This window comes from Hemitrygon akajei, chromosome 5, assembly GCF_048418815.1.
Source record: "Hemitrygon akajei chromosome 5, sHemAka1.3, whole genome shotgun sequence".
NCBI lineage: Eukaryota > Metazoa > Chordata > Chondrichthyes > Myliobatiformes > Dasyatidae > Hemitrygon > Hemitrygon akajei.
In genome coordinates, this window is record NC_133128.1 from 188,478,554 (window position 1) to 188,501,804 (window position 23,251).

A 23,251-nucleotide genomic window follows, 5' to 3' on the forward strand; every position below is an offset into this window, starting at 1 on the left:
AGGTAATGCTGCACAGTGCAAATCTTTATCTCAATGACCATCCCAGTGAGTTAAATCTAATCTATAACACTCTATCAGATCTTTTTAATACAATAGGACACTGGGTATCTGACATATGCACCTTCAGTGCAAGGAAACTGTTCCTCATTCTTTATAATGAATTCAGATGTGACTGCAAATTTGGATAATAGGTGTGAAATTATTGTTACTGAGAAACTTCAGAAGATGAAGTAATTAAATAAATTCTTTGTATTTGCAAATTACAATGATCACAAAGCAAACATTCTCACAGCCTGTCTTGTGACATTGAGAATTCCTACAAAAATATGCATTCAAATAATAAGGTCAAGTAACTTAATTTCAAATGATAAACAACCAATTCCTGTAATTAATATAACAATCACAATGAAAGTGTTGTGCTATCATCTATTATCCTTCCAGTGGCATTGACTAACTCAGAACTTGTATGATTTAGTTCAATCTATCCAACACCTAGCAGTATCCAAATCTTTATTAAAATACCTGTACTAGTGATTTAACTGTTTCTCCTTCCCCTTTTCAATTTCTGCCATAATTCTCTTAGTGTGCTCCTAAACTGTCTAAAGATATTTTGTGTTCATGTTTCTTGGTGAAAGAAAAGAATATTCAGGTTATTAACCATGTGGAATAGAGAACATTCTGGGCATCTGCTTTATTCAGCCTTCCAGTAAAAGAATACCCCTCACGCATTCCAGTATCACTCATGCCTTGCAAAGATGCCAAACCTGATAAGACTGCAAAAAGTTGTAAAAGCGTGCCAACTGAATATTATTGAACAACACTAGAATTTGTTCTGAGAAGAAGGCAAAGTAGTCAAGTAAATTCCTATGATTTGAGAAGATTGGGCATGTCATCTAAATCTTTGACAAACTTCTATACAGTTCTTTCACTTCCTTCTTTTGCGCTCTCTCTCCCTCCAACCATGGTGACGGGACTGTGACATACAACAATGTGCAAATTGAAGTCTCTCTCCCTCCAACCGATTCCTCAAGACTGTAGCACACAAAATGTCAAGCTCATCCACTTTAGGAGGATCAAGAAAGGTAGGTCTTACAGGAGAAGTGGTAGTCCACTGAGGAATTCAGTAGAACAGAGGGATATAGGAATGAAGATCCATAATTCCTTGAATGTAGATAGAGTTATAAAGAAGGCTTTTGGAACATGGCCATCATACATTAATGCTTGAGTATCGGAGTTGGGATGTTATGTTGAAATTGTATAAGATGTTGCTGAGGCCTAATTTGGAATATTATATCCAGTTTTGGTCACCTACTTACAGGAAAGGTGCAAATAAGATTGAAAAGTTACACGGATTTTACGGTGAATGGAGGACCTGACTTATAGGGTAAGGTTGAATCAGTTGGGACTTTATTAATGCAAGCAGGCTTTCTCCACTGAGGTTGAGTGAGACGAGAACTAGAGGCTTTAGATTAAGGGTGAAAGGTGAGAGATTAAAGGTGAGAATGAAGGGGAACATCATCATTCAGAAGGTGGTGAGAGAGTGGAATGAGATGATAGCCCAGCTGGTGGATGAGAAATTACAAAATTTGATATGAAACTATCAAATGCGCAATTTCTGATGTTGATGTGATTGCATCAAATACAGAATAGTTTTCAGTTAATGGTGCTGAAATGGGTAAAATGTTCTCCAACGACAAGGTTCCATCTTCTCTGATTGATAAAGGATGACTGTGATGTTTTTACTAAATAACCATTCTAGTAACTTAACTTTCATTTCCCTCATACACATTCATAAAGTTTCAAGGACGAGATGAATATTATATGAACCATAAACAAATTTTCTCTCAGGTCACTAACCTGCAATGGAAATCAACCAATTTTTTTGTTCAATGAGTCAAACCTTGGTGCTTTAGTAATGGCTTCACAGACTGGCACAACTTACTCAATGATCTATTACTCAATTCATTGGCATCTCACTATTCTTCCAATACAAACTGGTCCTGAGCTAATTTAGTGCCATGGTGGTTCAATTTTTCACTGTTAACAAACTGAATAAATAATTTGCTTCAAACCAGTTGCTGTTATAAATCTTACACAGCAACATTGCCCAGTTATTTGCTTGAGAAGTGTCCCTAGCAACATTAACAAGCAACTTCATTGTTTCCTTAATAAATTCCACAGAGGAAGAGGGAATACTAAAGACTTCGAGAGTATTCATCTACCAGGAAAAGAATATTGCTCATCGCCTGTAGGGAATGGAAGTCAGATCTGATTGAAATCATCCCTTTCGTATGAAGGGAACATTATTGAGGACTATTTCTCTGAAATAGCGTCAGAAAGCAAATAAATTATCTCAAATTATGAAAGGCTATCTTGTAATGTTAAGAATTCATGTGAGAAAACATACTGAAGTAACAAATTCAATAAACTTAATCTCCAAATGATCAATGGTCATTTCACTGAAATTGTAACATTCAAAATGAAAATCTAGTGCTCTTACTTGTCATGACTGCTGTGGCATTTTCTGTAAAAGAGTTTCATGTACAATTTAGCTGAAGCTATTTTCTATTAGTATTGTCTAAGTACTCATGTTATCTCAGATAACAGACCATGTCTAATGTACTTAGTACTCATGAAACTATTCTCAGAAATAAATTACATTCAAACTCAGTTAACGGTGCAAAGAGGATGATTGAAAATCTGGCTGAGTGGTGCCACAATAACAACCTCTAACTCAATATCAGCAAGAACAAGGAACTGATTATTAACGTCAGGAGAAGGCAAACAAAGGTCTATGAACCAGTCATGATCAGAGCTTTGGAGGTGGAGAGGGTTAGCAACTTTAAATTACTCGAGTGTCATAATTTCAGAGAACCAGTCCTGGGCCCAGCGCAAATGTGCAATTACAAAGAAAGCACGAGAGAGTCTCTCATTCCGTAGCAGTTTGAAAAAATTCAGTATGTCAGCTAAACCATTGACATAATTCTATCAATTGCACGCGCTCGCTTCTTTTAAGCTCTGCACTCCTCCAATCTATCTGCTGTCATCTCAGGTACGTGGCTTGAAGTAATGTGCCATCTGCCACTGCTCACTTCTTTTAAACTCTCTCCCCCTCCAAGCAATTTGGGGTCAAGAGTATGTGCACACACAATGTCAGGCTCTTGCATTGCAGGAGGACCAAGAAGGCTGGGTCGTACTTAGTGAGGGGAAACTTCTGAGGAATGCAGGCGAACAGAGTGATCTGGGAGTACAGATCCGTAACGCTTTGAAAGTCGTGTCACAAGCATACAGAGTGATTAAGAAAGATTTGGCACATTGACCTTCATATATCAATGCGCTGTGCACAAGAGGTGGGACGTAATGTTCAAATGGCATCAGACATTGGTGAGCCCAAGGTTGGAGAATTGTGTCCAGCTTTGGTCACCTACCTATAGGAAAGTTGTAAATATGATTGAAAGAGTGCAGACAAGATTTTTAAGGATGTTGCTGGGACTTGAGGATCTGAGTTATATGGAAAGGTTAAATAGGTTAGGATTTATAATTAGAATGTAGAATATTGAGGGGAGATTTCTGAGAGGTGTAATGAGGGATAGTGATGGAGTAAATGTAAGCAGACTGAAGATGGGTGAGACTAGAGCTCATGGTCACGGATTAAGGGTTAAAATTGAAATGTTTAGGGTGAACATGAAGGGGAACATCTTCACTCAGAAGGTAGTGAGAGTGAGGATGGAGCTGACAGCGCAGGTGATGGATGTGATTCTGATTTCAACATCTAAGAAAGCTTTAGACAGGTACATGGATGGGAGGGCTTGTGGAGGGCTGTGGTATAGTGCAGCTCAATGGGAGTAGGAACACCGATAAACATGACTCCATCACAATGAAACTTTCTTGCTCCAATCTGATGTCATTTCATTAGCATTGACTGTAAAAGAGCTTGTTGTAGAATTTAATTCAAGCTGTCCTATACCTCACATTATCCAAATCATTTTAGAAACATAGAAACATAGAAAATAGGTGCAGGAATAGGCCATTCAGCCCTTCGAGCCTGCACCGCCATTCAGTATGATCATGGCTGATCATCCAACTCAGGACCCTGTACCTGCTTTCTCTCCATACCCCCTGATCCCTTTAGCCACAAGGGCCATATCTAACTTCCTCTTAAATATAGCCAATGAACTGGCCTCAACTGTTTCCTGTGGCAGAGAATTCCACAGATTCACCACTCTCTGTGTGAAGAAGTTTTTCTTCATCTCGGTCCTAAAACGCTTCCCCTTTATCCTTAAACTGTGACCCCTCGTTCTGGACTCCCCCAACATTGGAAACAATCTTCCTGCATCTAGCCTGTCCAATCCCTTTAGAATTTTATACGGTTCAATAAGATCCCCCCTCAATCTTCTAAATTCCAGTGAGTATAAGCCTAGTCGATTCTTCTAGATTCCAGTGAGTATAAGCCTAGTCGATCCATCGATTCACCTAGTTGATTTTATCAATGTCTGCTCTTGGGATTTAACAGTTTTTCATTGTCGTTATCAATTGATGCCATAATTCCTTTAGGGTCTTGGTTAATAACACAATATCAACTGAAGATATTTGTGTGAATATTTCAAAGGAAAAGGAAAAAGGAAAAGTGGTCAAAGAAATCCCAATTATATTCAATATAAAGAGCTGTATGGAAACGTTCAGATCATACCTGTTGTTACTGGTGTGGTCACCACTCAGAAAGAAGAAATTATAAAATTCAATATGAAACCATCAAATGCACAATATCTGACGTCGATGTGATTGGATGAAGTGCAGAATAGTTCGCAATTAATGGTGGTAATATGTGTAAAATGTTCTCCAGGGACAACCTTCCATCTTTTCTGATTGACAGGGGATGTCAGATATGCTTTTCCTAAATAACCACTCTAATAACTTAACATTCATCTCCCACATACACATTGGACAATTTTAATAAAGAGATGAATATTATATTAACCATAAACAAATTTTATCTCAGGTCACGTTCCTGCGATGGAAATCAACTTTTATTTTTCTTCAATGAGCCAAACTTTGCTTGCTGTAGTGATGGCTTCACAAACTGGCACAACTTACTCAAATATATATCCCTCAATTCATTTGCATCTCACTATTCTTCGAAAATCAAACCGGCCCTTCAAAATTCTGAGCTAATTTACTCCTGTTGTGGTTCAACTTCCACTGCTATCAAGTTGAATAAATTGTTTGCTTCAGAACCACTTGCTGTTGTAAATCTTAGAAAGCAACATTGCCCAGTTTTGAGGAGTGCTTGTGATTGGCCCTGGAAAACAAAACTTAGCAGGCAACTTCATTGCTTTGTAAATAAATTCCACCGAGGAAGAGGGAATATGAGAGACTTGTAAAGTATTCATCTCGCAGTCAAATATATTGCTCAGCTGCTAGAGGGAATGGAAGTCAGATCTGATTAAAATAATCCTGTAAGTGTGAAGGGAGCTTCATTCAGCACAGTTTCTCTGAAATAGCGTCAGAAATCAAATATATTATTTCTAATTATGACAGAGTAACTTCTAATGTTAAGAATTGATATGAGAAAATATATTGAAATATCAAGTTCAATTCCCTTAATTTCCAATGACCGATGACTATTTCACTGAAATTATAAAAATCTAAACGAAAATTTACTGCTCCTACTTGTCGTGAGTGTTGTGCCATTATCTGTAAACGAGATTGATGTAAAATTTAGTTTTGCTGTTTTCTATTAGTATTGTCTATGTATGGTCTAATATACTTAATACTCTTGAAAGCATTTGCAGAACTAAATCACCTTCAAATTCTGTTAAAATCACACAATGCAAAGATGATGACCGAAAATATGGCTGAGCTAGTGGTGATGGTTTAACGGTTAAAGCTGAAATGTTGAAGGTGAACATGAAGAGGAACATCTTCACTCAGAAGATAGTGAGAGTGAGGAACAAGGTGACAGCGCAGGTGGTTGATGTGATTCTGATTTCAACATTGAAGTGAAATTTAGAGTTACATGGATGGGAGGGCTATAGTATAGTGCAGGTCAATGGAACTTGGCAGATCAATGGATTGGTATGGATTGATCATCCGATGGGCATTTTTTTCTGTGCTGTAGTGTTCTATGAACCTATAAGATGAACTCCAGCACAATGAAACTTTCTTGCTCCACTCTGATGTCCTTTCAATGGCATTGACTGTAAAAGAGATTGTTGTCGAATTCAATTGAAGCTATCCTATACCTCACAACATCCAAACCTTTTTATCAATGTATGCTCTTGGGATTTAACAGTTTTTAATTCTCATTATCATTTGATGCAATAATTCCTTTAGAGTCCTGATTAATAACAGAATATCAACTGAAGATATTTGTGTGATTATTTCAAAGGAAAAGAACAAGGAAAGGAGGTCAAAGAAATCCCAATTATATTCACTATAAAGACCAGGATGGAAACGTTCAGTTCATACCTGTTATTGGTGTGGACCCCACTGAAAAGAGAAAATTATAAATTTTAACATGAAGCTAGCTAATGCACAATTTTTGACGTCAATATGATCACATCAAAAGCAGAATAGTTCTCAGTGTATTGTGCTGATATGTATAAAAAGTTCTCCAGTGACAAGCTTCCATCTTCTCTGTTTGACAGAGGATGTCAGAGTTGATTTTTCAAAATAAACATTCTAATAACTTACAACACCCTCATACACATCGTAAAGTTTTAAGAAAGAGTTGAATATTATATTAACATATAAACAAATTTTGTCTCGGGTCACTTTCCTGCAATGCAAATCAACTGATTGTTTTTTCTTCAATGAGCCAAACTTTGCATGCTGTGGTGATGGCTTCACACATTGGCACAACTTACTCAACGATATATCCCTCAATTCATTTGCATCTCACTATTCTTCCAAATCAAACTGGCCCTTCAAAATTCTGAGCTAATTTAGTCCTGTTGTGGTTCAACTTTCACTGTTATCAAGCTGAATAAATTGTTTGTTTCAGAACCGCTTGCTGTTGTAAATCTTACAAAGCAACATTGCCCAGTTTTCAGAAGTACTTGTGATTGGCCCTGGAATCCAAAACTTAGCAAGCAACTTCAGTATTTTCGAAATAAATTCCAACAAGGAAGAGGGAATATGAGAGACTAGTAAAGTATTCCTTGCAGTCGTCAAATATATTGCTCAGCCGCTGGAGGGAATGCAAGTCAGATCCGATGAAAATAATCCCTTAAGTGTGAAGGGAGCTTCATTCAGCACAGTTTTTCTGAAATAGCGTCAGAAAGCAAATACATTATCTCTAATTATGACAGAGTATCTTCTAATGTTAAGAATTGTTATGAGAAAATATGTTGAAATATGAAGTTCAATTCACTTAATTTCCAATCACCAATGACAATTTCACTGAAAATGTAAAAATCAAAATGAAAATTTACTGCTCCTATGTGTCGTGACTCTTGTGCCATCATCTGTAAAAGATACTGATGTACTATTTAGTTGAAGCTATTTTCTATTGGTATTGTCTGAATAGGGTGGACAGGGTGGTGAAGAAAGCTTTTGGTATGCTGGCCTTTATAAATCAGAGCATTGAGTATGGGAGTTGGGATGTAATGTTAAAATTGTACAAGACATATTGGTAAGGCTGAATTTGGAGTATTGTGTAGAGTTCTGGTAACCGAATTATAGGAAAGATGTCAGCAAAATAGAGAGAGTACAGAGAAGATTTACTAGAATGTTACCTGGGTTTCAGCACCCAAGTTACAGGGAAAGGTTGAACAAGTTAGGTTTTATTCTTTGGAGCGTGGAAGGTTGAGGGGGGACTTGATAGAGGTATTTAAAATTATGAGGGGGATAGATAGAGTTGACGTGGATAGGCTTTTTCCATTGAGAGTAGGAGAGATTCAAACAAGAGGACATGAGTTGAGAGTTGGGGGCAAAAGTTTAAGGGTATCATGAGGGGGAATTTCTTTACTCAGAGAGTGGTAGCTGTGTGGAACGAGCTTCCAGTAGAAGTGGTAGAGGCAGGTTTGGTATTGTTATTTAAAGTAAAATTGGATAGGTATATGGACAGGAAAGGATTGGAGGGTTATGGGCTGAGTGCAGGCCAGTGGGACTAGATGAGAGTAAGCATTCGGCATGGATGAGAAGGGCCGAGATGGCCTGTTTCTGTGCTGTAATTGTTATATGGTTATAATACTCATGTTACCTTAAATAACAGATCACAGTCTAAACCATTTTCAGAAATAAATCACCGTTAAATTCAGTTAATATCACACAGTGAAAGGAGCATGATTGAAACTCTGGCTGAGCTGGTGGACATGGTTTAAGGGTTAAAGTTAAAATCTTTAAGGTGAACATGAAGTGGAACACTTTCACAGAAGATAGTGAGAGTAAGGAACAAGATGACAACACAGGTGGTTGATGTGATTCTGATTTCAACATTGAAGTGAAATTTAGAGTTACATGGATGGGAGGGCTATAGTATAGTGCAGGTCAATGGAACTTGGTGGATCAATGGATTGATCATCCTTTGGGACTTTTCTCTGTGCTGTAGTGTTCTATGAACATATAAGACAAACTCCAGCACAATGAAACTTTCTTACTCCAGTCTGATGTCATTTCGTTGGCATTGACTGTAAAAGAGATTGATGTCAAATTCCATTGAAGCTATCCTATACCTCACAATATCCAAACTTTTTTATCAATATATGCTCTTGGGATTTAACAGTTCTTGATTCTCGTTATCACTTGATGCAATAATTCCTTTACCGTCCTGGTTAATAACAGAATATCAACTGAAGATATTTGTGTGAATATTTCAAAGGAAAAGGACAAGGAAAGGTGGTCAAAGAAATCCCAATTATATTCACTAGAAAGACCGGGATGGAAACGTTCAGTTCATACCTGTTATTGCTGTGGATCCCAGTGAAAAGAGAAAATTATAAAATTTAATATGAAGCTAGCTAATGCACAATTTCTGACATCAATGTGATCACATCAAAAGCAGAATAGTTCTCAGTGTATGGTGCTGATATGTATAAAATGTTCCCCAGTGACAAGCTTCCATCTTCTCTGTTTGACAGGGGATGATTTTACAGAGGATGAATTGACTTTCCTAAATAAACATTCTAATAACTTATAACACCTTCATACACATCGTAAATTTTCAGGAAAGAGTTGAGTATTATATTACCCATAAACAAATTTTATATCAGGTCATTTTCCAGCAATGGAAATCAACTGATTGTTTTCTCTTCAATGAGCCAAACTTTGCATGCTGTGGTGATGGCTTCACAGATTGGCACAACTTACTCAAATATATATCCCTCAATTCATTTGGATTGCACTATTCTTCTAATTCAAACCGGCCCTACAAAATTCTGAACTAATTTAGTCCTGTTGTGGTTCAATTTCCACTGTTATCAAGCTGAATAAATTGTTTGTTTCAGAACCGCTTGCTGTTGTAAATCTTATAAAGCAACATTACCCAGTTTTCAGAAGTGCTTGTGATCGGGCCTGGAAACTAAATCTTAGTAAGCAACTTCATTCTTTCTTAAATTCAGCTTCCTAAAAGCTGGGTGGCAGTGTGAAATGTCAGGAGGATGTTATGAGAATGCAGGGTGACTTGGACAGGTTGGGTGAGTGGGCAAATGTATGGCAGATGTAGTTTAATGTGGATAAATGTGAGGTTATCCACTTTGGTGGCAAGAACAGGAAGGCAGATTACTATCTAAATGGAGTCAAGTTAGGAAAAGGGGAAGTACAACAAGATCTAGGTGTTCTTGTACATCAGTCAATGAAAGCAAGCATGCAAGTACAGCAGGCAGTGAAGAAACCTCATGGCATGCAGGCCTTTATAACAAGAGGAATTGAGTATAGGAGTAAAGAGGTCCTTCTGCAGCTGTACAGGGCCCTGGTGAGACCCCACTTGGAGTATTGTGTGCAGTTTTGGTCTCCAAATTTGAGAAAGGACATTCTTGCTATTGAGGGAGTGCAGCATAGGTTCACAAGGTTAATTCCCGGAATGGCGGGACTGTCATATGTTGAAAGATTGGAGCAACTGGGCTTGTATACACTGGAATTTAGAAGGATGAGAGGGGATCTGATTGAAACACATAAGATTATTAAGGGATTGGACACGCTGGAGGCAGGAAGCATGTTCCCGCTGATGGGTGAGTCCAGAACTAGAGGCCACAGTTTAAGAATAAGGGGTAGGCCATTTAGAACTGAGATGCGGAAAAACGTTTTCACCCAGAGAGTGGTGGATATGTGGAATGCTCTGCCCCATAAGGCAGTGGAGGCCAAGTCTCTGGATGCATTCAAGAGAGATTTAGATAGAGCTCTTATAGATAGCGGGGTCAAGGGATATGGGGAGCGGGCAGAAATGGGGTACTGATTGTGTATGATCAGCCATGATCACAGTGAAATGCAGTGCTGGCTAGAAGAGCCAAATGGCCTACACCTATACCTATTGTCTATTGTCTATTGTCTAAATAACTTCCAACAAAGAAGAGGGAATATGAGAGACTTGTAAAGTATTCATCTCGCTGTCAATTATATTGCTCAGCCGCTAAAGGGAATTGAAGTCAGATCTGATTAAAATAATCCCGTAAGTGTGAAGGGAGCTTCATTCAGCACAGTTTTTCTGAAATAGCATCAGAAAGCAAATATATTATCTCTAATTATGACAGAGATCTTCCAATGTTAAGAATTGTTATCAGAAAATATACTGATATATCAAGTTCAATTTACTTAATTCCCAATGAGCCATGACTGTTTCACTGAAAATGTAAAAATCAAAATGAAAATTTACTGCTCCTACCTGTTGTGACTCCTGTGCCATCACCTGTAAAAGAGATTGATGTACAATTTAGTTGAAGCTATTTTCTGTTAGTATTGTCTGAATACTCATGTTATCTTAGATAACTGACTATGGACGAATGAACTTAACACTCAAGAAACCATTTTCAGAAATAAATCACAGTTAAATTCAGGTAATATCACACAGTGAAAGGAGCATGATTGAAACTCTGGCTGAGCTGGTGGTCATGGTTTGAGAGTTAAAGTCGAAATGTTTAAGGTGAACATGAAGAGGAACATCTACACTCAGAAGATAGTGAGAGTGAGGAACAAGATGACAACGCAGGTGGTTGATGTGATTCTGATTTCAACATTGAAGTGAAATTTAGAGTTACATGGATGGGAGGGCTATAGTATAGTGCAGGTCAATGGAACTTGGCAGATCAATGGATTGGTATGGATTGATCATCCTTTGGGCCTTTTCTCTCTGCTGTAGTGTTCTATGAACGTATAAGATGAAGTCCAGCACAATGAAACTTTCTTACTCCAGTCTGATGTCCTTTCATTGGCATTGACTGTAAAAGAGATTAATGTCAAATTCCATTGAAGCTATCCTATACCTCACAATATCCAAATCTTTTTATCAATGTCTGCCCTTGGGATTTAACAGATTTTGATTCTCGTTATCACTTGATGCAATAATTCCTTTAGAGTCCTGGTTAATAACTGAATATCAGCTGAAGATATTTGTGTGAATATATACAAAGGAAAGGAACTAGGAAAGGTGGTCAAATAAATCACAATTATATTCACTAGAAAGACCGGGATGGAAATGTTCAGTTCATACCTGTTATTGCTGTGGTCCCCACTGAAAAGAGAAAGTTATAAAACTTAATATGGAGCTAGCTAATGCACAATTTCTGACGTCGATATGATCGCATCAAAAGCAGAATAGTTCTCAGTGTACGTTGCTGATATGTGTAAAATGTTCTTCAGTGACAAGCTTCCATTTCCTCTGTTTGACAGGGGATGTCCGAGTTGATTTTCCTAAATAAACTTTCCAATAACTTACAATACCCTTATACACATCGTAAAGTTTCAAGAAAGAGTTGAATATTATATTAACATATAAAAGTATTTTATCTCAGGTCATTTTCCAGCAATGGAAATCAACTGATTGTTTTCTCTTCAATGAGGCAAACTTTGCATGCTGTGGTGATGGCTTCACAGATTGGCACAACTTACTCAAATATATATCCCTCAATTCATTTGCTTGGCACTATTCTTCCAAATCAAACCAGCCCTACAAAATTCTGAACTAATTTAGTCCTGTTGTGGTTCAACTTCCACTGTTATCAAGCTGAATAAATTGTTTGTTTAAGAACCGCTTGCTGTTGTAAATCTTATAAAGCAACATTGCCCAGTTTTGAGAAGTGCTTGTGATCGGGCCTGGAAACTAAAACTTAGCAAGCAACTTCATTGTTTCCAAAATAAATTCCACCGAGGAAGAGGGAATATGAGAGACTTGTAAAGTATTCATCTCGCTGTCAATTATATTGCTCAGCCGCTAAAGGGAATGGAAGTCAGATCTGATTAAAATAATCCCGTAAGTGTGAAGGGAGCTTCATTCAGCACAGTTTTTCTGAAATAGTGTCAGAAAGCAAATATATTATCTCTAATTATGACAGAGATCTTCCAATGTTAAGAATTGTTATGAGAAAATATACTGAAATATCAAGTTCAATTTACTTAATTCCCAATGAGCCATGACTGTTTCACTGAAAATGTAAAAATCAAAACGAAAATTTACTGCTCCTACCTGTTGTGACTCCTGTGCCATCACCTGCAAAAGAGATTGATGTACAATTTAGTTGAAGCTATTTTCTGTTAGTATTGTCTGAATACTCATGTTATCTTAGATAACTGACTATGGACGAATGAACTTAACACTCAAGAAACCATTTTCAGAAATAAATCACAGTTAAATTCAGGTAATATCACACAGCGAAAGGAGGATGATTGAAACTCTGGCTGAGCTGGTGGTCATGGTTTGAGAGTTAAAGTCGAAATGTTTAAGGTGAACATGAAGAGGAACATCTTCACTCAGAAGATAGTGAGAGTGAGGAACAAGATGACAACGCAGGTGGTTGATGTGATTCTGATTTCAACATTGAAGTGAAATTTAGAGATACATGGATGGGAGGGCTATAGTATAGTGCAGGTCAATGGAACTTGGCGGATCAATGGATTTGCATGGATTGATCATTCTTTGGGCCTTTTTTCTGTGCTGTAGCGTTCTATGTAACGATAAGATGAACTCCGGCACAATGAAAATTTCTTACTCCAGTCTGATGTCCTTGCGTTGGCATTTACTGTAAAAGAGGTTGTTGTTGAATTGAATTGAAGCTATCCTATACCTCACAATATCCAAATTTTTTTGTTAATGTACGCTCTTCGGATTTAACAGTTTTTCAATCTCATTATCACTTGATGCAATAATTCCCTTAGAGTCCTGGTTAATAACAGAATATCAACTGAAGATATTTGTGTGAATATTTCAAAGGAAAAGAGCAAGGAAAGGTTGTCAAAGAAATCCCAATTATATTCACTATGAAGACCGGGATGGAAACGTTCAGTTCATACCTGTTACTGGTGTGGACCCCACTGAAAAGAAAAAATTATAAAATTTAATATGAAGCTAGCTAATGCACAATTTCTGACATCAATATGATCACATCATAAGCAGAATAGTTCTCAGTGTATGTTGCTGTTATGTGTAAAAGTTCTCCAGTGACCAGCTTCCATCTTCTCTTTGACAGAGGATGTCTGAGTTGATTTTCCTAAATAAATATTCTAATAACTTACAATACCCTCACACACATCGAAAAGTTTCAAGAAAGAGTTGAATATAATATTATAACAGGGGTTCCCAACCTGGGGTGCCCACACCCCCAGCGGGTGCAAGATGGAATTTCAGGGGGTGCGACAAAGAGTGGCTTGTGTCCTTGAGTGACAGTTCATGAGTCATCACTCAGCCAGCTGCCAATCTGCCTTGAGAAGTGGTTGTAACGTTTGTCCCAAGCACACTCTAGTCTCCCTCTGCCTGAGTCGAGAGAGATGTAAACTCACTCCAGTCTCCCGCTGCCCGAGTCAGCGTTGAGGAGTCTCATCAGTGTTACCTGGGAAGTTACACCTCAGAGTTGAGGAGTCTCATCAATTTACTGTTTACAATTTTTTCTGAATAAATTAGAATCTAATTGCTTGATTTATATTTGCATTTTATGCACTGAGTTAAAAGCTTATTCTTTTAAGTACAATTTGTTCACCGGCAGTATTGTATGTGGTTCAATGTGGGGTTCAAAAATTAGAAATTGGACTTCTTCATCTTCAAATGTGATATTACTTTTGTATGGGTGCGAGCATTAATCAAACATTTCCTAGGGGTGTGGGGCATAGAAAAGGTTGGGAACCACTGTATTAACATATAAACATTTTTTATCTCAGGTCACTTTCCAGCAATGGAAATCAAATGATTTTATTTTCTTCAATGAGCCAAGCTTTGCATGCTGTGGTGATGGCTTCACAGATTGGCACAACTTACTCAAATATATATCCCTCAATTCATTTGCTTGGCACTATTCTTCCAAATCAAACCAGCCCTACAAAATTCTGAACTAATTTAGTCCTGTTGTGGTTCAACTTCCACTGTTATCAAGCTGAATAAATTGTTTGCTTCAGAACCGCTTGCTGTTGTAAATCTTATAAAGCAACATTGCCCAGTTTTCAGAAGTGTTTGTGATCAGGCCTGAAAACTAAAACTTAGCAAGCAACTTCATTCTTTGCTAAATAAATTCCAACCAGGAAGAGGGAATATAAGAGACTTGCAAAGTATTCATCTCGCAGTCAATTATATTGCTCAGCCGCTAAAGGGAATGGAAGTCAGATCTGATTAAAATAATCCCGTAAGTGTGAAGGGAACTTAATTCAGCACAGTTTTTCTGAAATAGTGTCAGAAAGCAAATATATTATCTCTAATTATGACAGAGATCTTCCAATGTTAAGAATTGTTATGAGAAAATATTCTGAAATATCAAGTTCAATTTACTTAATTCCCAATGAGCCATGACTGTTTCACTGAAAATGTAAAAATCAAAACGAAAATTTACTGCTCCTACCTGTTGTGACTCCTGTGCCATCACCTGCAAAAGAGATTGATGTACAATTTAGTTGAAGCTATTTTCTGTTAGTATTGTCTGAATACTCATGTTATCTTAGATAACTGACTATGGACAAATGAACATCACTCAAGAAACCATTTTCAGAAATAAATCACAGTTAAATTCAGGTAATATCACACAGCGAAAGGAGGATGATTGGAACTCTGGCTGAGATGGTGGTCATGGTTTGAGAGTTAAAGTCGAAATGTTTAAGGTGAACATGAAGAGGAACATCTTCACTCAGAAGATAGTGAGGAGTGAGGAACAAGATGACAACGCAGGTGGTTGATGTGATTCTGATTTCAACATTGAAGTGAAATTTAGAGTTACATGGATGGGAGGGCTATAGTATAGTGCAGGTCAATGGAACTTGGCAGATCAATGGATTGGTATGGATTGATCATCCTTTGGGCCTTTTCTCTGTGCTGTAGTGTTCTATGAACATATAAGATGAAGTCCAGCACAATGAAACTTTCTTACTCCAGTCTGATGTCCTTTCGTTGGCATTGACTGTAAAAGAGATTAATGTCAAATTCCATTGAAGCTATCCTATACCTCACAATATCCAAATCTTTTTATCAATGTCTGCCCTTGGGATTTAACAGATTTTGATTCTCATTATCACTTGATGCAATAATTCCTTTAGAGTCCCAGTTAATAACTGAATATCAGCTGAAGATATTTGTGTGAATATATACAAAGGAAAGGACAAGGAAAGGTGGTCAAAGAAATCACAATTATATTCACTAGAAAGACCGGGATGGAAATGTTCAGTTCATACCTGTTATTGCTGTGGTCCCCACTGAAAAGAGAAAGTTATAAAACTTAATATGAAGCTAGCTAATGCACAATTTCTGACGTCGATATGATCGCATCAAAAGCAGAATAGTTCTCAGTGTACATTGCTGATATGTGTAAAATGTTCTCCAGTGACAAGCTTCCATTTCCTCTGTTTGACAGGGGATGTCCGAGTTGATTTTCCTAAATAAACTTTCCAATAACTTACAATACCCTTATACACATCGTAAAGTTTCAAGAAAGAGTTGAATATTATATTAACATGTAAACATATTTTATCTCAGGTCATTTTCCAGCAATGGAAATCAACTGATTGTTTTCTCTTCAATGAGGCAAACTTTGCATGCTGTGGTGATGGCTTCACAGATTGGCACAACTTACTCAAATATATATCCCGCAATTCATTTGCATCACACTATTCTTCTAATTCAAGCCGGCCCTACAAAATTCTGAACTAATTTAGTCCTGTTGTGGTTCAACTTCCACTGTTAACAAGCTGAATAAATTGTTTGCTTCAGAACCGCTTGCTGTTGTAAATCTTATAAAGCAACATTGCCCAGTTTTGAGAAGTGTTTGTGATCGGGCCTGGAAACTAAATCTTAGCAAGCAACTTCATTGTTTCCAAAATAAATTCCACCGAGGAAGAGGGAATATGAGAGACTTGTAAAGTATTCATCTCGCTGTCAATTATATTGCTCAGCTGCTAGAGGGAATGGAAGTCAGATCTGATTAAAATAATCCCGTAAGCGTGAAGGGAACTTCATTCAGCACAGTTTTTCTGAAATAGCGTCAGAAAGCAAATATATTATTTCTAATTATGACAGAGTATCTTCTAATGTTAAGAATTGTTATGTGAAAATATATTGAAATATCAAGTTCAATTTACTTAATTCCCAATGAGCCATGACTGTTTCACTGAAAATGTAAAAATCAAAATGAAAATTTACTGCTCCTACCTGTTGTGACTCTTGTGCCATCACCTGCAAAAGAGATTGATGTACAATTTAGTTGAAGCTATTTTCTGTTAGTATTGTTTGAATACTCATGTTATCTTAGATAACAGACCACGCTCTAATGAACTTAACACTCAAGAAACCATTTTCAGAAATAAATCACCGTTAAATTCAGTTAATATCACACAGTGAAAAGAGGATGATTGAAAATCTGGCTGAGATGGTGATGATGGTTTGAGAGTTAAAGTCGAAATGTTTAAGGTGAACATGAAGAGGAACATCTTCACTCCGAAGATAGTGAGAGTAAGGTACAAGATGACAACGCAGGTGGTTGATGTGATTCTGATTTCAACATTGAAGTGAAATTTAGAGTTACATGGATGGGAGGGCTATAGTGTAGTGCAGGTCAATGGAACTTGGCGAATCAACGGATTGGCATGGATTGATCATCCTTTGGGCATTTTTTCTGTGCTGTAGCGTTCTCTGTAACGATAAGATGAAGTACAGCACAATGAAACTTTCTTACTCCAGTCTGATGTCCTTTCATTGGCATTGACTGTAAAAGAGATTGTTGTCGAATTCAATTGAAGCTATTCTATACCTCACAATATCCAAATCTTTTTGTCAATGTACGCTCTTGGGATTTAACAGTTTTTCAATCTCGTTATCACTTGATGCAATAATTCCTTAAGAGTCCTGGTTAATAACAGAATATCAACTGAAGATATTTGTGTGAATATTTCAAAGGAAAAGAGCAAGGAAAGGTTGTCAAAGAAATCCCAATTATATTCACTATGAAGACCGGGATGGAAACGTTCAGTTCATACCTGTTACTGGTGTGGACCCCACTGAAAAGAAAAAATTATAAAATTTAATATGAAGCTAGCTAATGCACAATTTCTGATGTCAATATGATCACATCATAAGCAGAATAGTTCTCAGTGTATGTTGCTGTTATGTGTAAAAGTTCTCCAGTGACAAGCTTCCATCTTCTCTTTGACAGAGGATGTCTGAGTTGATTTTCCTAAATAAATATTCTAATAACTTACAATACCCTCACACACATCGAAAAGTTTCAAGAAAGAGTTGAATATAATATTATAACAGGGGTTCCCAACCTGGGGTGCCCACACCCCCAGCGGGTGCGAGATGGAATTTCAGGGGGTGCGACAAAGAGTGGCTTGTGTCCTTGAGTGACAGGTCACGAGTCATCACTCAGCCAGCTGCCAATCTGCCTTGAGAAGTGGTAGTAACGTTTGTCCCAAGCACACTCAAGTCTCCCGCTGCCCGAGTCGAGAGAGATGTAAACTCATTCCAGTCTCCCGCTGCCCGAGTCAGCGTTGAGGAGTCTCATCAGTGTTACTTGGGAAGTTACACCTCAGAATTGAGGAGTCTCATCAATTTACTGTTTACAATTTTTTCTGAATAAATTAGAATCTAATTGCTTGACTTATATTTGCATTTTATGCACTGAGTTAAAAGCTTATTTTTTTAAGTTCAATTTGTTCACCCGCAGTATTGTATGTGGTTCAATGTGTGGTACAAAAATTAGAAATTGGACTTCTTCATCTTCAAATGTGATATTACTTTTGTATGGGGTGCGAGCATTAATCAAACATTTCCTAGGGGTGTGGGGCATAGAAAAGGTTGGGAACCACTGTATTAACATATAAACATTTTTTATCTCAGGTCACTTTCCAGCAATGGAAATCAAATGATTTTATTTTCTTCAATTAGCCAAGCTTTGCATGCTGTGTTGATGGCTTCACACATTGGCACAACTTACTCAACGACATATCCCATAATTCATTTGCATCTCACTATTCTTCCAAATCAAACCAGCCCTACAAAATTCTGAACTAATTTAGTCCTGTTGTGGTTCAACTTCCACTGTTATCAAGCTGAATAAATTGTTTGCTTCAGAAACGCTTGCTGTTGTAAATCTTATAAAGCAACATTGCCCAGTTTTGAGAAGTGTTTGTGATCAGGCCTGAAAACTAAAACTTAGCAAGCAACTTCATTCTTTGCTAAATAAATTCCAACCAGGAAGAGGGAATATGAGAGACTTGTAAAGTATTCATCTCGCAGTCAATTATATTGCTCAGCTGCTAGAGGGAATGGAAGTCAGATCTGATTAAAATAATCCCGTAAGCGTGAAGGGAACTTCATTCAGCACAGTTTTTCTGAAATAGCGTCAGAAAGCAAATATATTATTTCTAATTATGACAGAGTATCTTCTAATGTTAAGAATTGTTATGTGAAAATATATTGAAATATAAAGTTCAATTTACTTAATTCCCAATGAGCCATGACTGTTTCACTGAAAATGTAAAAATCAAAATGAAAATTTACTGCTCCTACCTGTTGTGACTCTTGTGCCATCACCTGCAAAAGAGATTGATGTACAATTTAGTTGAAGCTATTTTCTGTTAGTATTGTTTGAATACTCATGTTATCTTAGATAACAGACCACGCTCTAATGAACTTAACACTCAAGAAACCATTTTCAGAAATAAATCACCGTTAAATTCAGTTAATATCACACAGTGAAAAGAGGATGATTGAAAATCTGGCTGAGATGGTGATGATGGTTTGAGAGTTAAAGTCGAAATGTTTAAGGTGAACATGAAGAGGAACATCTTCACTCCGAAGATAGTGAGAGTAAGGTACAAGATGACAACGCAGGTGGTTGATGTGATTCTGATTTCAACATTGAAGTGAAATTTAGAGTTACATGGATGGGAGGGCTATAGTGTAGTGCAGGTCAATGGAACTTGGCGAATCAACGGATTGGCATGGATTGATCATCCTTTGGGCATTTTTTCTGTGCTGTAGCGTTCTCTGTAACGATAAGATGAAGTACAGCACAATGAAACTTTCTTACTCCAGTCTGATGTCCTTTCATTGGCATTGACTGTAAAAGAGATTGTTGTCGAATTCAATTGAAGCTATTCTATACCTCACAATATCCAAATCTTTTTGTCAATGTACGCTCTTGGGATTTAACAGTTTTTCAATCTCGTTATCACTTGATGCAATAATTCCTTAAGAGTCCTGGTTAATAACAGAATATCAACTGAAGATATTTGTGTGAATATTTCAAAGGAAAAGAGCAAGGAAAGGTTGTCAAAGAAATCCCAATTATATTCACTATGAAGACCGGGATGGAAACGTTCAGTTCATACCTGTTACTGGTGTGGACCCCACTGAAAAGAAAAAATTATAAAATTTAATATGAAGCTAGCTAATGCACAATTTCTGATGTCAATATGATCACATCATAAGCAGAATAGTTCTCAGTGTATGTTGCTGTTATGTGTAAAAGTTCTCCAGTGACAAGCTTCCATCTTCTCTTTGACAGAGGATGTCTGAGTTGATTTTCCTAAATAAATATTCTAATAACTTACAATACCCTCACACACATCGAAAAGTTTCAAGAAAGAGTTGAATATAATATTATAACAGGGGTTCCCAACCTGGGGTGCCCACACCCCCAGCGGGTGCGAGATGGAATTTCAGGGGGTGCGACAAAGAGTGGCTTGTGTCCTTGAGTGACAGGTCACGAGTCATCACTCAGCCAGCTGCCAATCTGCCTTGAGAAGTGGTAGTAACGTTTGTCCCAAGCACACTCAAGTCTCCCGCTGCCCGAGTCGAGAGAGATGTAAACTCACTCCAGTCTCCCGCTGCCCGAGTCAGCGTTGAGGAGTCTCATCAGTGTTACTTGGGAAGTTACACCTCAGAATTGAGGAGTCTCATCAATTTACTGTTTACAATTTTTTCTGAATAAATTAGAATCTAATTGCTTGACTTATATTTGCATTTTATGCACTGAGTTAAAAGCTTATTTTTTTAAGTTCAATTTGTTCACCCGCAGTATTGTATGTGGTTCAATGTGTGGTACAAAAATTAGAAATTGGACTTCTTCATCTTCAAATGTGATATTACTTTTGTATGGGGTGCGAGCATTAATCAAACATTTCCTAGGGGTGTGGGGCATAGAAAAGGTTGGGAACCACTGTATTAACATATAAACATTTTTTATCTCAGGTCACTTTCCAGCAATGGAAATCAAATGATTTTATTTTCTTCAATTAGCCAAGCTTTGCATGCTGTGTTGATGGCTTCACACATTGGCACAACTTACTCAACGACATATCCCATAATTCATTTGCATCTCACTATTCTTCCAAATCAAACCAGCCCTACAAAATTCTGAACTAATTTAGTCCTGTTGTGGTTCAACTTCCACTGTTATCAAGCTGAATAAATTGTTTGCTTCAGAAACGCTTGCTGTTGTAAATCTTATAAAGCAACATTGCCCAGTTTTGAGAAGTGTTTGTGATCAGGCCTGAAAACTAAAACTTAGCAAGCAACTTCATTCTTTGCTAAATAAATTCCAACCAGGAAGAGGGAATATGAGAGACTTGTAAAGTATTCATCTCGCAGTCAATTATATTGCTCAGCCGCTAAAGGGAATGGAAGTCAGATCTGATTAAAATAATCCCGTAAGTGTGAAGGGAACTTCATTCAGCACAGTTTTTCTGAAATAGCATCAGAATGCAAATATATTATCTCTAATTATGACAGATGTCTTCCAATGTTAAGAATTGTTATGAGAAAATATATTGAAATATAAAGTTCAATTTACTTAATTCCCAATGAGCCATGACTGTTTCACAGAAAATGTAAAAATCAAAATGAAAATTTACTGCTCCTACCTGTTGTGACTCCTGTGCCATCACCTGCAAAAGAGATTGATGTACAATTTAGTTGAAGCTATTTTCTGTTAGTATTGTCTGAATACTCATGTTATCTTAGATAACTGACTATGGACGAATGAACTTAACACTCAAGAAACCATTTTCAGAAATAAATCACCGTTAAATTCAGGTAATATCACACAGTGAAAGGAGGATGATTGAAACTCTGGCTGAGATGGTGGTCATGGTTTGAGAGTTAAAGTCAAAATGTTTAAGGTGAACATGAAGAGGAACATCTTCACTCAGAAGATAGTGAGAGTGAGGAACAAGATGACAACGCAGGTGGTTGATGTGATTCTGATTTCAACATTGAAGTGAAATTTAGAGATACATGGATGGGAGGGCTATAGTATAGTGCAGGTCAATGGAACTTGGCGGATCAATGGATTTGCATGGATTGATCATTCTTTGGGCCTTTTTTCTGTGCTGTAGCGTTCTATGTAACGATAAGATGAACTCCGGCACAATGAAAATTTCTTACTCCAGTCTGATGTCCTTTCGTTGGCATTGACTGTAAAAGAGATTAATGTCAAATTCCATTGAAGCTATCCTATACCTCACAATATCCAAATCTTTTTATCAATGTCTGCCCTTGGGATTTAACAGATTTTGATTCTCATTATCACTTGATGCAATAATTCCTTTAGAGTCCTGGTTAATAACTGAATATCAGCTGAAGATATTTGTGTGAATATTTCAAAGGAAAAGGACAAGGAAAGGTGGTCAAAGAAATCACAATTATATTCACTAGAAAGACCGGGATGGAAATGTTCAGTTCATACCTGTTATTGCTGTGGTCCCCACTGAAAAGAGAAAGTTATAAAACTTAATATGAAGCTAGCTAATGCACAATTTCTGACGTCGATATGATCGCATCAAAAGCAGAATAGTTCTCAGTGTACATTGCTGATATGTGTAAAATGTTCTCCAGTGACAAGCTTCCATTTCCTCTGTTTGACAGGGGATGTCCGAGTTGATTTTCCTAAATAAACTTTCCAATAACTTACAATACCCTTATACACATCGTAAAGTTTCAAGAAAGAGTTGAATATTATATTAACATGTAAACATATTTTATCTCAGGTCATTTTCCAGCAATGGAAATCAACTGATTGTTTTCTCTTCAATGAGGCAAACTTTGCATGCTGTGGTGATGGCTTCACAGATTGGCACAACTTACTCAAATATATATCCCGCAATTCATTTGCATCACACTATTCTTCTAATTCAAGCCGGCCCTACAAAATTCTGAACTAATTTAGTCCTGTTGTGGTTCAACTTCCACTGTTAACAAGCTGAATAAATTGTTTGCTTCAGAACCGCTTGCTGTTGTAAATCTTATAAAGCAACATTGCCCAGTTTTGAGAAGTGTTTGTGATCGGGCCTGGAAACTAAATCTTAGCAAGCAACTTCATTGTTTCCAAAATAAATTCCACCGAGGAAGAGGGAATATGAGAGACTTGTAAAGTATTCATCTCGCTGTCAATTATATTGCTCAGCTGCTAGAGGGAATGGAAGTCAGATCTGATTAAAATAATCCCGTAAGCGTGAAGGGAACTTCATTCAGCACAGTTTTTCTGAAATAGCGTCAGAAAGCAAATATATTATTTCTAATTATGACAGAGTATCTTCTAATGTTAAGAATTGTTATGTGAAAATATATTGAAATATCAAGTTCAATTTACTTAATTCCCAATGAGCCATGACTGTTTCACTGAAAATGTAA

The 23,251-nt window shown here is 37.2% G+C and overlaps 1 protein-coding gene across 10 annotated transcripts in view; it reads right to left on the reverse strand.

Moving 5' to 3' along the window:
* LOC140728577 (uncharacterized) overlaps positions 1-23,251 on the reverse strand; it is a 120,428-nt gene that overhangs the window by 46,878 nt on the left and 50,299 nt on the right. For 8 of the 10 annotated variants that reach the window (XM_073047527.1, XM_073047529.1, XM_073047523.1 and 5 more), the window contains 10 exons: positions 21,484-21,507; positions 15,796-15,816; positions 14,973-14,996; positions 13,441-13,461; positions 12,617-12,640; positions 11,645-11,665; positions 10,820-10,843; positions 6,469-6,489; positions 5,671-5,694; positions 2,501-2,524 (listed from right to left, as the gene is read on the reverse strand). In XM_073047527.1, the coding sequence (XP_072903628.1) occupies positions 2,501-2,524; positions 5,671-5,694; positions 6,469-6,489; positions 10,820-10,843; positions 11,645-11,665; positions 12,617-12,640; positions 13,441-13,461; positions 14,973-14,996; positions 15,796-15,816; positions 21,484-21,507 (228 nt within the window). The remainder of the gene's footprint in view (positions 1-2,500; positions 2,525-5,670; positions 5,695-6,468; positions 6,490-10,819; positions 10,844-11,644; positions 11,666-12,616; positions 12,641-13,440; positions 13,462-14,972; positions 14,997-15,795; positions 15,817-21,483; positions 21,508-23,251) is intronic. The other 2 variants (XM_073047522.1, XM_073047525.1) reach the window with 2 other exon arrangements.